This window comes from Tetrao urogallus (assembly GCF_951394365.1).
Source record: "Tetrao urogallus genome assembly, chromosome: 3".
Lineage (NCBI taxonomy): Eukaryota > Metazoa > Chordata > Aves > Galliformes > Phasianidae > Tetrao > Tetrao urogallus.
This window is the reverse complement of record NC_136815.1, coordinates 80,347,875-80,366,442: the sequence shown is the minus strand read 5'-3', so window position 1 is coordinate 80,366,442 and position 18,568 is coordinate 80,347,875. Positions and strand designations below refer to the sequence as shown.

The following is an 18,568-nucleotide window of genomic DNA, read 5'->3' as shown; positions in this document are numbered from 1 at the left end:
GAAGTACAGTGGCATATTCTGATCCACAGAGACTTACATATTGTTAATATGGATCTCTGTCATGGAAATATCTTTTTTTTTTTTTTTTTCTTTTCTTTATGAGACTCATCCCTAATGTGAATGAAAAACACAATCACTAAATTTCCTAAACAGTGCAAGGACAAAAACCTCTAACTTTACAGTTTAGGTCACCGTAAGAATTCTTCTACTTCTCTGTTGAACTCTTCTGCAAAACGGAGATGTAGATTATGCTTTCCTTCTGGCATGAGATGCAACCTAAAAAGAAGGAGGGGGGGAAAAAAAACCACAATATTCTGAATATGCACTATACTGTGGGAGCACAAGTAAACAGTTTGTCCTTTTCCTTTGCTCTTGGTTTCCCAAGTAAAGATATCGATGTAACACTGATGCACTGTTTGTGTGTATGTGGATCAGAATGTCAGCTACAGGATAAGTTGAAACAACAAAATATTTCCTCCACTTTGGGAAGGATAAACTATGCTTTAAACAAATTTGTGTCTTGCACCTAGTTTAAGAACCTCTTCAGTGGTGTGCAAAGATGACGCTGAAATTTAGGTGAGTAGGATACATCTAAAGGTATGTGAAACACCTCAGCTGCTTTGCTTCTGTTGCTTTTTAGAGTAAAAAGTGAAGTCTGTACTTCCATAGTTGAATTGTGACTTAAGCTACAAAAAGGTTTAGGAGGGTCTCTGAATAGTCTAAATCTTTAAGCTGTTAACTGATAGGTGAGACAAGACTGAACTAATTGCTGTTGTTTTCTCTCTGGGAAAAGCTTCATGTATGTACTTCTAGCACATATATCATGTTGTGAAACTCTTTGTTTAACAGCTTTTATCAGCTTCAACAGCTAAAGACCACATTGTCTGATACTTTGCTGTGCTGTCTTCATGCCATTTAAATCCTGCCACAGCAAAGGCAATAATTCTCTTAGTGGTGATCAAGTGATGCTTAGTTTCAGGAAGAAAAGAGCACCAGTGTGAACATATGTAGTTCTAGTATTTCTGTCTGAATTTCACTAAGACTGTTTCTTCAAAGACAAAGCAATATACAGATTTGCAAACAGAACAGCACTCATGAATACCATCCACAGTGATATACCTAATGTTACCTAATTCTAGCCATTCAAATACAGAATGATGGCATGCTTATGACAGAATCAATGTATCTGCACTACAAACAACAACACCTTTTCTAATTTACTATTTAGAGAGAAATCAAGACAAGAAAAGGTGATATTCAAATTATTACTGAAAATAACCTTAGAACTTTCCACCTTTTATGAACTATCTTTAGTGCAACAAGAGAAAAAGGAGGTCATGTGCCTGTCTTTTCTCTGTATTTCTGATATTTAATCTTTGGTTTGATTCCTTATTGGGTAAATGCATTTATGGGAGAGCACTTCAGCACAAAGACATGTAAAGAACAGCTTTACATTTTACTGTTTGGCAACTTCTAACACTTTCTACCCTTGTGGTCCTTCTGAAGAAGCTATCTGATCTTTGTCTAGTTTTTGTTATGGCATGCCTTAGAGCATTTTTCAGGGAAATCTAACATGACTATAGGTATTCTAAGCAGGGCATCTGTGGGAGTAACTGACTGTCAAGCATTTAAAATAAAAATCTGTATGTGGTTATTAAGAAGGTTTCCCTATCTTTCCTGTTGCATAATGTCTTTTATGAATGGCAGAGCTGACTTTAAGGTAAACATATCACTCAATTTCTCACAGAGGTGACATCAGTGAAACAGATTCTTACACTTTGCATTCATAAAAATGTTTCAGTTCTAATTCTTCTCTTGAGTGTTAGTCAGCATGATCTGTTGCTGAGTAGTAATAGAAACCTTGAATTTATATGCAAATCTATGAAGAAAAGAAAGATAGTGGAATCCCTCCTTTTTATGGGTAGCATTTTTGGGTTTTCACAATGAGTGTCTTGACTTTTCTTGTTTATGGAGTAATACTTCAACACAGCTGTATGATTTATTTTTTTTTCCATGTCACTTTTCTGAAACAACAAATTCAAGGAACTTCTGAAAATAAAATCTTAGAGATTGTTGCTCACATCAATAAGGAAGAGCAGAGATCAGTATTCTCTGCCTCCCTCTAGTAGCTGGTGTTCTTGCTCTATTCATAGCATCTGAATTCATTGCTCACTGAGTGGAACAGAAGTTAGGTATCTCACAAGATAAGGAATGCAATGACTATAACAAGAAAAAGATATATATCTGGTGAGAAGTGAAGAGATCAAGAGGACTTTCCTTAGTTTCTTTTGGAGAACATTAGGAAGGTACTTATTGAATTACTGCTTCTTCTTTCTTTTTACATAAAGGCTCAAATACACTGTTTACATAACTTGACAGGGAAGTTGAGAATAGTTTCATCTACAGCAGGACTGATTTGTCCAAATGCTTTTTTTTTTTTTTTTTTTTTTTTTTTTTTTTTTTTTAACGTCGTGTATTTTAATTTCTTCTTTTCTTTAACAATCAGGTAGAAACAGTCCATCGTGTAACTTACCGGGAGCCTTTGATGTGATCATGAATATATTCTGCATGAAAGCGTGGAACCAAAGGGTCTTTCTCACCATGAATTATTAATGTAGGACATTTGATATGAGGCAGCAACTGTTGACAGATACTACCTAGGGAGAAAATAAATGAAGGTTGCACTTCATAAAAAAAATAAAAGTGAAAGACCAAAGCTGTTTCTGCAAAGGACTCGAACTCCACTTGGGTTCTAGCCATTGTTTCTCCTTGTGGATAGCATGCAATTATTCCACAGAAGTGTATTAACAGGACTAATATTTATTTCTTTTAAGTAGCACACAAGCAGTGAAATTTGCTCTGTTAGTGGTCATTAACAGAAACAGACACAGCAAATGAAGCTATTTTCCCCAGCCCTGCTTTCTTCTCTTCAACCTTAGTTTTTGTTGTTTTTGCATTCAATGCTACGTTTTGTTACATAGGTTTATAAGACCCCCAGATCTCTTTCAGTGGGGCTTCTCCCCAGCATCTCATCTCCCAGTTTGTGCATATGGCCAGGACTGCCCCTTCCCAGGTGCAGAATCCAGCACCCACTCTTGTTAAACTTCATGTGGTCGGTGACTGTCCTGCTTTCTGATCTGTCAAGATCTCTCTACAAGGTATCTCCATCCTTGATGGAGTCAACAACTTCTCCCAGTTTAATATCATCAACATGCTCAAAACAATTTCTTGTCCTGCATCCAAGTCATTTATGGAAACATTAAAGAGAACTGGCCCTAAAATGGAGCTGAGCATTACAGACCTCTACATTTTTCTGCAGCTAAGCAGGCTCCATGTAGGCTTGACAGGAAATACAGGGGACAGGAGATAAATTTCAACATATCTACCACTAAATTTCATGGCACACAAACCTATGTTTCAATAAAGATTTTATTTTTATATGTGAAGAGTATAAGCTAGTTGAGCCACTTAAAAACAGTAAGTTAATAGTATTTAATTTGGAAAACAAACAAACAAAAACCCTAAAATTCACTTGTCTGAAGTCATCTATAGTGAAATAAAGGGAGGCTTCAAAGTTTAACTGGCCTGGGTTTTCGATATACCCTTTGTTGCAAAAGTCTATGTAGAGTAATTGGACAAATCTTCAGAGATAAACATTCAGGAATGATTATATTGCCTGGTTGAACTACTTTGGATTTTAAATAGCCAAGCTGTGTCAATAGTATTTTTTTAATGTTTTGTTCAGTTATAGCTGTCAAAATGTGAACTTCCTTTTTTTGTACTCATTATACACTACTAGCTTTTAAACAGCGTTTCAGCTCCCATTTTCAGAAACTTAGACGAACACATGTGACATTCTGGAGAGCTTACAAATGTCACCAAGAGGTAGACCTTTGACACTGAGAAAGTAGAGCAGAAAAAAGCTGAGCAGAATCCCTCATGTTCAATCTGCATGACGAAAACTATTTACTAATGTAGTTTTATGGCAGAACAAGCAAAGAGACTCATCAGCTAATGATTTCCATAAATCATTTATCCTCCTGTACCTTGCTGGTTCTGTGAAACATCTATGAAGTAACTCCTTTATTCATAAGTGTGAGCCAGACCCAGCTTTTAATGCCATATGAAGAGGCCATCCTTTCCTGACTACTAGGATTCCTATCCAAAACTGTCTGCTACTATAACTGCTTCAAATCAACACCGTGGAAGCCTTACCACCTGAATTTTCAGCAAAGCGGGCTATTCCATCTACCCAAGCCTCACAGGTTTCTGCAAAGTACTTATGTCCATACAGCTCTTCAAGTGGTTTCTTAACCTTCTCACTCCATTTTGAAACATCTCGGATACCTACATAAGATAACATTGAAATATGTTAGGATCTTACCTGCAACAAGACAAAACTCAGTACTGACAACGTTTGAATAATTTTTCAACGCTGAATGCAGACATGGATTTCAAACTTGAAACTGCACTGAATAGTTTTAAACAATTCTTAGTGGGGAAAAGGTTTTAAAAAAACTGTTGTTTTATTATCCTTGCTGGAGTGTGAGTTACAGAACTGGCTTATGACATTCATCAGGAACAAAACTATGTACATAGGACAGTTCTATGACTTCTGATTTTTCTTTTTTTGAGGGTATGAAGAAGATGAGTTCAAGGAGGTACTTTGTGTATAAAAAGAGAACTATTTTTGTAACAGTGTGGCAGAGCTGGCAGCACTTTTTTATATCCTTCAGCCTTTCGCTTTGGCTTATGGGAGGAAGTTCTTCCATGATTAGCACTGTTCAGAAGAATGAAGCTCTTACTAAGGCATTCCAGCAGGCTGACATCATTAGACATTTGCCATGGTCTTAGAGAAAAACAAGCAACTTTACTTAATAGGGCCCAGTGACTCACGACATCCTGGCTATAGTTTAGGAGTCTGACATCAAGTTCACCTGTTTTTCCCCCAAAATTTTCAATACAGGTCACAGATCAGACACCCATAAAGGTCACTTTCATTCAACTGTATTTCAGTTGTAAATCTTTAAATCAAGAAAGCTCAAAATAATGTTGACAAAACAGAGAATGTGAAAGAGACCTATTCAATGAAAAGTGCCAACTCCTCGAACAGTAATATACACCACTAGCAGAGCTCTTAATTGGCTTCAAACAGGAAATAAGGGGAAAAAGGAGTTTGGCATTAATTAACAAACAGAACCTGTGAAGCCAAACGAGCAAAGCAGTACTGATTGATTGAAAGTGTTGTTTTATAACAGCATCTGATGGGGAACCACTGGGAAACAAGTTTGATCATCCCAGGGTGTGTGTTACTGACTTTACTGACCAACTGTTTCCATTACAAAATCTGCTGTTTTATCCATGCTGCTGACCTTATTTTATGAAGCTGGGGGAAAAAGAAAGCTAAATATTGAATGGACACAGTACCAAAAGAAAACTTTTCTCTTTTACCAAACCCTCAACTGCAGATGAAATGCACTGAATCTTAAGCAGCTGAAAGCACCAATCCACAAAAAGGCCAAAAGTCAGCAATGGGGAAGATGCTACCTGCAGTCCTTTCAAAGTAAGACTTTTTTTTTTCCAAATGACTGATTCTGACTGATGTACATTTTGTAATTATCATGTAATAGAACCTCTGCTCATATAATAGCATGTAGAGAACTAACGTAGCGTGTTTACAAAGCTAAGAAAGAAACACTACTGCTACTGATAATGAAAACGACTCAGTACAAGGGATTTAAGTACATGTGTGACACAGACACCAGTTACTTGGCTGAAAAAACAGCCAGGTTCCACAGCTGGTATAAATCAAACTCCAATCATTTAAATAAAACTATCCTCAGTTACACTTGTTGAGAGACTTTACAGTTAATTCTTCATTTCTAATTTCAACTAGTGCTTTTTTTGTTGTTTTGCTTTAGATAGTAAATGGTCAGATTTTATTTTGCATGAATTTAATAATGATTAGAAATCCGGTGTTCGTTTATTTTGGAAGGATTTTGTAACCACAGTAATTAACTTAAAAGAAATGCAAATTAGAAAGGTATTCTGGGATTTTACATGAATAATTCATTTGCTTTCTGACCTCCAAATAGCAAGTTATAAGCTTGTTTTCTTACTACGTATTATATGTGCCCTAGAGGTAAAGCTGTTACGTGTTAATATAACAGTTTTTCGTGGACTGTGTCTAAAAGTTGTGCAAGATGTGAGAAAGTAAATTCAGCCAAGGGTTAGTAAGATTATTCAGAATTTAAATTTAGGAACTTGGTATAGCAACAAAAATCTTACCTGCTGAAATATACTGATAAGCTACTAGAAGTTATACTTTTTAGTGGCTGTTGATGACAACTTCTTTTTAACCCTGCTATGTTACCCTGCAGTAATTGTTGGGAGATTTTTCCCTATGATTTTAGTCTATCCCCTTGTGTAACAATTTGGTGAATTTTGTATCCTGTTGCTTTAAATTTGTTGTGTCCTCAGCTCTGTCTCTCCTTAGCTGTAATGTGACTAAGATCCTTGGATGAAGATGAGACTAATTATTCTAGAATATGCTATTTTTCTAGCCATTCAGTTTATACATACCATTATAAATTCTCACATCCTCTTGAGTAACGCTAGCGTTTGCTCCCCAGACAACCATCTTGTGGATAAGAGCTGGATACTTTGCAGCTGCAATGAGTGCTGTAATGCCACCATCGCTCCATCCCAGCAAAGAGAACTTCTTAAATTTCAGTGCCTTTGTTGATACAAGAAAGTTATATAAAACTGATATTTTTAGTAAGCGGACATGAAGCGATTATCAGAAAGCAGCAGTGCAGATTTAGACACAACACTGCATGGTTGAATGAGATAGGGTAGCTTCCAGGTAGATTTTCCTGCTAAAGGAAAGCTCATATGCTTAAAAAACAAAAACAACACAAAAAAACTCTACTCACACTTCTAATTTTTCATGACTATTTAATGAAATAATCAGTGATTATTATATTATATTAGATTCTTACAGCATTTAAGAAGCTGTCTTGACATTAAGAAATATTTATTTAGAATGGATAGCAAAGACCTAGAGAAGTATTAGAGATTCACTGCATCCTATGACAGTGAAGTCTTAGAGACCGATAGTACACAGAATGTGTGGATTCTCTTCACATAAAGTTGACAAAGAGTACTGCAGTGTGGGATGGTATGTAACCCAAAATGAACTTAAGAAAAGTTTAAGACTTGGAAAATGAAATTGGGTGAATTAATTTATTGATGCTAGCTGACCTATTTAAGAAAAAATTTATAATGATAAAAAAAAATGCTTAAAGAGTGTTTGCTATAGGATTGTATCAAATTTAGGTGCCTAATCTACACTTTCTGAAGCATACATGACATTTTAAATATTAGTACCTCATGAATTCCAATTCAAAACATTAATATTGCAATATCTTTTTCTCAAAAAGGAAGGCTCAGAACAAAAAATACGTCAACCGGGACATTAATTAGCTCTGACTTGTACATTGCTTTCCTCTTAGAATCTGAAGCTAGTTTTCTCATATTCCAAGGCCTGTGGTAGAGGGTAAGATCAGTGACTGGAGAGAGGATTTTGTGTGTATGATGTTCAGTGAGCAAAAGGTGAGGAAGATAAAGATGCTAGGAAGCAAAGGAATAGACCTCACTGCAGCCTTCCAGCATTTAAAAGGGCATTATAAACAGGAGGGGAATCAACTTTTTACAAGGGTAGATAGTGATAGGACAAGGGGGAATGGTTTTAAGCTCAAAGAGAGAATTAGGTGATTGGACGTCAGGGGGAAGGTTTTTACTGCGAGAGTGGTGAGGTGCTGGAACAGGCTGCCCAGAGAGGTTGTGCATGCTCTGTCACTGGAGGTGTTCAAGGGCAGGTTGGATGGGGCCCTGGGCAGCCTGGTCTAGTACCAGATCTGGAGGTTGGTGGCCTTGCATGCAGCAGGGGGTTGGAACTTGATGATCCTTGGGGTCCCTTCCAACCCAAGCTATTCTATGAAATAAATCTGAAGTTTGTACTGGAACAATATTCAATAGCAGCTTTGTATACAGGAGCCTGAGTTTGTGAACTCTTTAGCAAAAAAAGGCATAATTTAAAGTTTTGAAGGTTTTTTTTTTGTTTGCTTGTGTTCTTTTTTCTTTTTAAAAATTTTTAGATAGCTTTAAAGAAGATGTGGTACTTTCGAAGGGAAAAAAAGAAGTTAGTTGAATGTGTTGTTTTGGCACTCAGTGTTCTGCTGCTGGAATACAAGTCCTGCTTTCTTTGGAGAGAAGAAAGCAGAAACAGGAAATAAGAGAAACAAAAGAACTACAGAGAAAGGAAAAAGTAGTTATAATCTGGAAGCTTGCTCCTGCTGCTTGTAAACATGATGCTCAAGTGAGGCACAGCCTTATCAGTCAAACTGATACCTGTTTTTTTTCTATTGCTATTGGACTTATCTGGTTTTGGCAGCTTCCTTGATACTAAGCTCACTGTAGTCTTGCTCAATCCCAGATTTCATCTGTCTAAGCCCTAATTAGCAAACAGAAAAGAAATAAGATAGGGGATAGAGGACATGTAAGGTAAGATCTGACAGCAAGAAAAAGGAGCCTTGAATTTTAGCAGCTAGTTACATGTAGGCCCCGGTCTGCAGAAAAAATTAGTTACAAATGATCAATTTTCAGTATCGTTCTGCCAAAGTGTCACTGGCAAGTTTTAGGAGCTGGCAGCAGTGCTCATAAAGCTTATGTTTTTGGTGTTGCTGCTGTTCTCCTCGTGCCAGTAGCAAATTATGCATCTCAAAGTTGCCTGATGATTAAAATTTTTATTCTCCATCCTAGGCAATTTGCCAGTGCTTTAACCAGTTTGCCCCCAGTTATGTACTTCTCTCACTAACTAGCCATTATTTTGTTGCATTTTTTGGGGTTTTCTCAGGATGCCTTTTCAGAAGGAAGAATTTATTTTATCCTCTATGGCCCTCCAAAAAAAACCCCACAAAAACAACCCCCAAAACCAATGCAATGCAACAGATGTCTTGGAAATGGTGTGCATGTTTGTTTGCTTTAGTTTTGAATGACTTACCCTGCAGGCCTCTAACTTATACTGGCAGTTACCTGTAAGCTAGGTTTCAGCTCTTCAGTTCTGTGGGTGATTTTGTGCTGTCTTTACCCAACCAGTGAACAAAATGAACTCTGTACTATATATTATTTCTTTGGACCACAGCAAGCATGCCACAAGGTCTACAGTTGATCTACAAAAACTGGGAGAAGCCCAAAGCCACCTTTTTACTTCAACAGTAGATTTCCAGACTAAGAACCTCTTAAATATCAACTGACTGTTTCCACAGTACTAATTTTTAATGCTTTGGGCCTTCATTGCGGTTTTCGTTAGAGATTGGGATGGAGTATAGCAGAATGGACATATATGCATTAGACTCCTTCAATTTTATCTCAATTCCTTTGCAGAACATGTTCACTGATGCATAGCACTGTCATCTGCATCAAGGTGCTAAAACTCTTCAGAATTTATACTTCTGTTACTTCACTGAAACTCTGCAGCAGTCACAGCTCCAGGAGAGGCACCAGAATCTGAAAGAGCCCAGAATAAAGGCACTGAGGGCTCACCCATACCAATGGGTTTTGTTTGTCTGCAGGCTGTTTGCATGCAAACCACATATCATTAGACAGCCCTCTGCAGGAGCTATGACTTCGTTTTATGCTGGAAATCCTAGTTAGGGTGATTACGTGGGATTTGTGCTATCCTTCACGTTGTGCTAAAATAGAATCAAGTTACTTGCCCTTGGGAAGATTTTAACAAATAGTTGTTACATGCTTACATCAGTGAACATCTTCAAAAAAACAGGATGCCACATCTCATTTGTCTTGGCAGCTTTAGAAATCTGTGGACTGCTGCCCTCTTTGACTGCCTGCATTACGATTATATGCTCTTTAAGGACAGCTCTAGCTCTGTTTTCTATTTTGCAGCTATCAGTTTTTCAACAGAGGCAGGGAAAGGGAGTTCCAACCATTTAAACAGAAAGTTTGTCACCTACCCATGATAGCAGCTTTCTTTTCTTTGTTTGTGTAGCAGAAGAAATTGGCGACTTACTGTGCAGAGAGATTGCTTATATGGTTAGAGGGCACAACTGTATTTTAATCCTGATTCTGCTGTCAGACTTATTTTGTTTCACCACACAGAATACTCGAGGAAGACTGCATTTCCAGCTTCATATGGTTCTTTCTGTAAGGTTACTGCTCGTTACAGTTAAATACAGTTGGATTCACTGACTGAATCTTCTCTCATATTTTTGGAATTTTCATGCTCTGCCAACTTTCTTAACATGGCCAACGAAACTGTATAGCTTAACATAACAAGGCCAAAATATTAGAACTAAACCAGAAAACAGTGTTAGCACTTAGAGGATGGAATAAAAGTACAGCTTAGGAACATAGATTTGAAATAAAACCAAAAAATCTGTAAGATGGAGAGATAATAACAACTTTGAATCGTAGTCTTCATAATCACAATAACAGCGCTAGCTAAGATCTGATATGATTACAGGAATCCTTTGATTTCCTACAAAAATTATTGCAGTAATAGGCTGTAAAATGCGAAGTGCCAAGTCAGTTTTCAGATCAGATGTCTCTTGAACTGGATTGCTCATGGTAAAATGTCAAGCTTGTATTAGCTAGATAAATTTCTAAGAACTTTTCACTATTGTAACCTCTTCCAGTTAAATCACCTGGCTTAGTCCTTGTTTTTCATATATAGTTTACCTAAACCTACTGGTTTTCATCTGTAAATCTCTTAGGGTAAGGTTTTGGAATAAGAACTTATTGCTTTGTAATTCCCAAAGCTGAACTTCTTTGTATATTGCAGAAGAAAATATTTTCCAGAACAGTGCATATCTGCCCAGTTTTAAGCCTTCATTGGTATGTTTAGCTTAACTTGTTTTCTGTTGGAAATAACATATTGTCATGGTTTTCACTGGGATAGATTTAATTTTCCTCACAGAGGCTTGTATGATGATGTAGTTTGGATTTTTAATGAAAATAACAGTGATAACACACCAATATCTTCAGTTATTGCAGAACAGTGCTTATACAGTCAAGGATTTCTCTGTTTCTCATACTGATCTGCAGTGAGGAAGCTGGGGGTGCAAGAGAAGCTTGGAGGGGACAAAACCAGGTCAGCTGACCCCAACTGACCATAGGGATGTCCCATACATGAGAGCATGCTTGGCAATACAAGCTAGGGGAAAAAAAGGAAGGTGGTGGATGTTGAGAATGAAGGTGTTTGCCTTCTCAGGTAACAGTTATGTGTGATGAGCTGTGCTTTCCTGTGGCTGAACATCTGCCTGCCAGTATGAAGTACTGAATGGATTCCTTATTTTGCCTTGCTTGAATGCACAGCTTTTGCTTTACCTAGTAAACTGTCTATCTCAACTCATGATTGCCATCTTTCTGACTCTTTCTCCCATCCCATCAGGGGAGAGTAAGCGATCAGTTGTGTGCTGCTGAGCTGCCTCCTGGGGTTAAACCACAACACATACTTCGCAGCACTCTTTCACCTGCAAAACTTAAGAAAAATAGTTTTATATTTACAGTAAAATCTGAGAATAGATTTACCTGCATAAGATCCACAGCATCCTTTGCATCTCTCTCAAAGAAATCTGGAGGGAAGTCTCGAGAGGGAGGGATGGACTGTCCGTATCCTCGTGGATCCCAAGCGACAACTGTGAATAGCTGCTTATTCATGGACTTAAGCTGTGGTCCAAAATCGGTTTGACCACTCCCTGGAAAACCATCATTCTTCAATTAAAGTAACCACCATAACACACATACAGCATATATACTCTTGATGGAAACTGGGGAAACTTGTATCTTAATTCTAAAAAAGAGGCTTTATACTTTATCTCTGACTAAGGGTTGCAATTCTCAGCCATGAAGTGCATAATAAAAATCTTTAGAAGTATATGCAGTATGATGAGAGCAAACTTTCTAGTAGGAAGGCAAGCTTATAAAAAATGATGCTCTGCATGGATGTTCTAGAAGAGCATCTTAAACTGAGTTTCCTGGAATTACTGTCTGAGATAGGGACTTATTAATAAACTGCAATGTTTATTAATTCAACTGAAATGCACCTAGTTCCTAAGAGGGATGCAACAATCAGCTGCGTAACAAATACAGCTGACCTGATTTTTTTTCCTCACATTACTTTGCACCTTGTTGTAGCTATTTGATGGACACCCTATTCCTTTTCCCACAGTCCAACCCAGAAGGTATGAGTGACTATGAGAGTTGAGAAATTGAGAACCGAGATCATTTTGTATAAAAGTTGCCCGGAGATATATTTAAAATCTTTAAAAACAGTTAACTGGTTGCTATACCTCTACATTTTCCTATCTTTTATATGTGTAATAATTCACCTTTTAATGAAAATGCTCTATAATTGGGTGCTGGACATATTACAAAATAGTTTGTGCACTCTAGCAAAAGAGCAGATGGTTAAAGAGGTGGTTGCACTATTAAGAAAAAAACAAAATCTCCAGACCTAGCATTCCAGGAAGCAGAAGAACTGCATGGCTCCCTTCTCCTGTTTGCTGATAATGCAGATTGACTCCATTCACTTGGATTTTGGCAGACGTTATTGAAGTACTAGGGATGCAGCAAGGAAAACAAAAACATTGAGACAGGTAATTCTCATTACTACAAGGACATTCAAGGAATGCAGAATTCTTACTTTGTCTAGATATGAAGGATAATACAGGAAAATCTAAACTGTTTACTTGTCCTTTCACAAACACACAGAAGACTTGACAGGGGTGCAGGTGGGTTCATTATGTGACCACTAGAGAGGTGATGGAGTCTCCTATTGGAAAACTCAAGACCTGTCTGGACACCTCCCTGTGGAACCTACTGTAGGGAACCTGCTTCAGCAGGGGAGTTGGACTCAATCTCCTGAGGTCCTTTTCTGCCATTTGTACTCCTATTTCACAAATGCTATTAAATGATTCAGATAAAGGAGGAAAAAAGTCTTGACCATCCAAGAAGGGGAATATAATTACAGCTTTACGTAGCTACAGAAATGTGTTGGAAAAATATGTACTACAGAGGAGAAACCTCCTGCCACATAATTTTGAAATAGCTAGGGTCGACCTTACTGCTTCTAAAGGGGATTTCTCTGTCTGTGAAACACATTACAATCTCTTGTTACAGCGTATATACTGTTCTGCAATAGTAGCAGTACTACTAATAGTACAGAAGGTAACCAACATGTAGTTCTTGCAGGCGAGGGATGTACATTATGATGTTCAGATTCAGACAGTGTTTGACTTTTTCCACAGCTCTACCTTTCTCCCAATCAATTATTAACGTTGGGGGCTCAGGAATGAGCTTGTGACCTACGACTCTTGGATCGTGATTCAGTGTAAAGTCCAGTGGAATTCCAGAGTTTTGCTTACAGTGTTTTTTTAACGCTTTTTGGACTAAAAAATGTATATATATATATATATATTTATATGTATATATATATTTAACATGCTGAGAAACTGCCCTGGAGCCGGGTATTGCTAAAATAGATGTGGTCTCCTCCACACGAAACTTCTGTGTCTGAACTCAGTTCAGTATTGCTGCTGCCACTGTGACTTCGTTTTTGCAAAGCGTCCGTTAAAACACCGCATTTTTCATTGCCTGGCATAATCATACCTGCAAAAACCCACTTAAAACAGCAAGCAAACAGACAAACAAACACCGACAGCCCCACAGCCCGCAATGTAAAGGAGCGAGCAGCGTTAAGGCTTACAGCCGTGCAGAGCACACGCCTGCAAACACCGGGCTGCTCCAACGCAGAGCACGCAGCGAGCCTCTCAAGACTGTGCTTTTCATTACCCGTAGGAGGCGGCCGGTCCCCGGCTTGTGAGCAGCGCAGCGCGAGGTTGTATCATCAGCAGCGCCGAGGCCCCGCTTCGCCACGCCATGATGCCAGCCGCCCCGCCCCGCCTCCTCCCATTTCCCTGTGAGGGCGCCCCGCCCTCAGGCCGTCATTCGCGTGCCCCGTGAAGGCGGTACAGCGCTAGCACCGTGAAGCACCGCCACCACACGGCACGCCAGCGGCTCCTCCGTGCGACTCCGCGCACGCGCGGAACGCAACCCCTCCACACACCGCTCGGCGGGAACGCGCCTCTGCTGCCGCGCTCTGATTGGCGGCCCCTGGTGTCAGTCAGGGGAGGGAGAGGCGGTGCTGGACGTTGGCGTGCTGCGTGAGGGGGTTAAAAGGAAGGGGGTTGTGATTTCTGGTCGGGGATCTGCTGTTCTTGCTAGTTGTGCGAGAGGAGTTGGGGGAAAAAAGAAGCCGTGGTGGTTATTTGGAAGTGCAGCTCTGCCTTGAACACGGACAGTGAGGAAAGCCCCCGGCTGGGTCTGTGCTGAGGACTGTAGCTTCTCTGGGGCAAGGTCTTCTGTGTGCCGAATGCAAATCGTAGAATCCTCACCAAGAATCGTTAACTATGCCACGTGTGGAGGAGAAAAGCCAGTCTGAGCCATAGCCTGCCCGGGCTGATGGTGAAGAGAGCTGTGCAGGTAGTGGGGGCAACACAAAGCCTAGGGCTGGTACCAGGCTTGGACAAGACCCAGGAAGTGCAATCTTCTGCTCTAGTCCTGGGCAGGAGGGATGTATCCAAGCCAAATCAGTTGTGCCAGGGTAAGTTTAGGTTGGATATCAGGAAAAACAGAAAGGGTTGTTAAGCACTGGGGTAGGCTCCTCAGGGAGGTGGTTGAGTCACCGTCCCTGGATGTGTTTAAAAAGCGTTCGGATGTGATTTAATGGAGGGTTGTTAGAGTTAAGATAGTATGGTTAGGTTGTGGTTGGACTCAATGATCTTTAAGGTCTTTTCCAACCTGAGTTTTTGTGCACGTTTCCCCCAGCCCAATGGGAGCTCAATGGCTATCCTGAGAGTGAGAAGTTGTCAGCCTTCTTGCTCCACTACGGTTTGTTTGTATAGGACCAACAGTGCTTAGAGGTGAATGACAGACACAGCAAATGCCAGTGGGTAAAGAGATTAACACAGCTGTGTGAGCATACTGGTTTCGTTTATCCCCCAAGCAGATCAAACCATTTAAGATTAAGGTCTTTAGTACAGTTAATTACAAGTAATCCACCATCGAGACAAGCTGCCTTTACTGCTGCCCAATGGCATACATGAGAGCCTGCATTTTCCTTCCACTTTCAGAGGCTTATTTTTGCTGTGCGTGTCACTGTTCTCACTTCCTTCTGGTGAAAGATGGTGACAGCTGACTGTTGTGAGTTCACAAAAAAAAACAAAACAAAACCAAAAAGACACGGCTTGCTCTTTGGCTACATAAACTGGTTTATTTCTTTTTTCTGAACTTTGGAACTCTCAAAAGGGTTCCTATCTCATGTTTCACTGAGGGAGATGTCTCAGACTTTTTGTATCCATTTTCATTCTTGTAAAAATGCCTTTCAACATCTGATCTTACACATCCTCCTCCTACTATGGCTGAAGATGTAGTAACTTGTAAGAAGGTGTGGTGAAAAAACTGAGGGATTAGATAAAAAGCATTGAACACAATGTAGAAGGAGAAAAGAGGTAATTAGAAAGATAAAATCCAGACCTTCACCAGATAAGAGAAAAGGGAGATGAGTGGATTTATGTATCACTTAAGAGTTAAGGTTTGGGTGGTCCAGGATCAGTTATCCACACTGTCATTGTGATGAAAACCAGGTGGATGTGCTGCACCATGCATTGTTTCCAGGCCTTTAATCACAGATCTGGGCCAAATGAGGCACAAAAGTAACCATTCCTTTCCTATGTGCTTGGACTGTACAACTCATCTCTCAAGGTTTTCTGCCTTCTTTGGCCTAAAGAAAGGAGAGCAGAAACGGTTCTGGCAAAAACTTTTTTTTTTCTTATGTGTGTGGAGAAAATGAACTCCACAAAATATAATGAACGAGTGAAACGCCTGAGGGGAGAGAGATGCCAGCTGGGTCCACAGAACAATGGCCTCAGCTGTGGAAGAAAGACCCTGCCAAGGTTGGATCCGTATGGAAGATAATCTGGGCTCAAAATGCATGGGCAGTTGTAGGGTGGCACCCTTCCTTGCCCTGCAAACTGCATTATTCTATTATAGAACTGCTGAGTTCCTGGCTCCCTGTCACATAGTAGCATGGAATCATAGAATTGCTCAGGTTGGAAAAGACCTTGAAGATCACGAAATCCAACTACAATACTACCTAACTCTAATAACCCTCCTCTAAGTCCCTGAGTACCACATCCAAATGGATTTTAAACACAGCCACAAATGGTGACTCAACCATAGGGAGCAGTTGGCTCTGCACTTGTTGTGCACAGATGTCTTTAATCTGGAAATAATACAGCTCCACCCTTTTGTCTCCAGTTCCATTAAGCAATTGCTATAGAGTTTCTTCCTGCTGCAGACTAGGTTCTTGAGCCTGTGTAATGTTAATAGGTTGTTTTTCCTTCTTTCTCTTGAGCTGCTTTTTATGAAGTTGAATGTCCTGCTGTTTTTTTGTTTGCTCTGACACTTGGATTCCTCTTATTTTCAGATGTTAATCATAAGTCAGCGTATTCACTGTGGGAGAAAACCTTGTTGCTGCAGCTCCACAAAAAGGTATGGTTTGGATAGAGGTGAATTGCCTAATTCAGAGCAAAGATCACAGAATCATAGAATGGCCTGGGTTGAAAAGGACCACAATGATCATCGAGTTCCAACTCCCCTGCTATGTGCAGGGCCGCCAACCACCAGACCAGGCTGCCCAGAGCCACATCCAGCCTGGCCTTGAATGCCTCCAGGAATGGGGCGTCCACAACCTCCTTGGGCAACCTGTTCCAGTGCTTCACTACCCTCTGAGTGAAAACATTCTTCCTAACATCTAATCTAAATCTCCCCTGTCTCAATTTAAAACCATTCCCCTTGTCTGTCCTCCTGTGGACAGACAAGGAGGCTGTCCACCCTTGTAAACAGCCGTTCCCCCTCCTGTTTATAAGCTCCCTTCAAGTACTGGAAGGCCACAATGAGGTCTCCCCAGAGCCTTTTCTTCTCCAAGCTAAGCAAGCCCAGTTCCCTCAACCTTTCTTCATAAGATGTGGAATAGTGATGTTTCTATGATTCTGTTTTGACCTTTCAAACAAGAAAGATTGAGCAAATGTGGAATTAATTTTGGAAATCTGTAGGTGTGAAGCATGCATAGAAGCAGCAGCATCTTATATCAGGAGACCTGTTTAGTTAGTGTAGTAGCCACGTTCAAAGTGACTTCTATTGAAAGAATATGTAAGTAAGTAAATAGTGCTTTGTGATCAGCAGAACAGCTAGTAGAAAAAGATCCCAGATATCTTGGCTCAAAGAGCATTGCAGGTTGAAGAAATTGAAACACAGATAGGTATGTAAGAATTGCTCTTTTGTTTCTGTTTGTCTATGTATTTGTTACGCTAGTAAAGGATAGTTGTCTGTTAGCTTAAGCAGAGTCTGTGTGCCTATAATGCCCTTATAAAGAGCTGCAGGAAAAAGACAAAGTGCTCAAGTGTGTCCATGTGAGGGGGTCTCTTAATTTCAAAGTTGAATGTGACCTGCATCCTATAGTCCTAATAAAAGACTTAGTGCAATTTTTGTTTAGATTCAAGGCATTTCCTAAGATGATTGCAAATAAAAATAAAAGCACAAAAGCAACCGCGGTTTCCCCCTTGGAGGGGGCAAAAGTAACATTCAGAAGATGGCTTTTGATTTGTTTGTGGAAGAGGTTGTATGAATCTCTTCGCATTTATAAGAGGTGAACTTGGTGACCCAGATATTTCTTCTAGTCCTCCATTTAGCTCTCATGACATGAGATATGTGTGGGACGCACAGGAATTGCAACCCATGGTTCAAACCTAAGCGGTATTACTGACTCACTAAGGTGATTAGGGTGGATTTTTGTCTCAAACAACTCTCATCAAGAATCTCTGAGTTCTATAAGCTTTAGTGCTTCTTATCTGACTGCATCCTAGTTCTCGTACAAGTTAGCATTGGTACCAAAGAAATAAGGAAACTGCTATAGAGAAAGGAAGTGACCTACTTACAGTTAGAAAGGAGTTGAAGAGAGAAGGGAAACCCAGCGTAAGTCAGGAGTTCTCTGACTATTTCATTTCATTTGTGGGACAGCTTCCTCCAGCACAAAGGCAGTCAATGGAATCTGTATGCTAGATCCTGTTCTGATCATAAACTACCTGTGGGTGTTCAAGCTTTTGACTTGCCTGGGCCACGCCGAGTGAAGAGGATTTGTCTTGGGCCACATATAGAATATATAATATAGTTAATGTATATAGGTAACAAAACTTATCATATATATTTATTTTTCATTAAAATAAAAAATCAGCAACAAAAACATAAAACAAGTGGGATATTTGACCTTGTTTTTGTGAAATTAATGCATTGTTGTCTGGTTCAGTGGAAGTGGTTGCAGTTCTTAGTGAGCTCTCCAGGTGTTCATCAGAGATTTTTGTTGAAATGTTGCTCTTGTACTTCATCCTCGAAATCACTTGTTGACAAATGTATGTGCTGCCAAAAGTGA

The 18,568-nt window shown here is 39.6% G+C and overlaps 1 protein-coding gene across 1 annotated transcript; it reads right to left on the bottom strand.

The window, feature by feature from the left end:
- Positions 1-188: 188 nt before the first annotated feature.
- On the bottom strand, positions 189-13,961 carry BPHL (biphenyl hydrolase like; the record flags this gene model as incomplete). Its single annotated transcript, XM_079533829.1, has 7 exons — positions 189-276; positions 2,534-2,657; positions 4,216-4,347; positions 6,583-6,736; positions 11,611-11,777; positions 12,536-12,639; positions 13,873-13,961. The coding sequence occupies 7 exons, from the start codon at positions 13,959-13,961 to the stop codon at positions 189-191; spliced, it is 858 nt and encodes a 285-aa protein (XP_079389955.1).
- Positions 13,962-18,568: the final 4,607 nt, after the last annotated feature.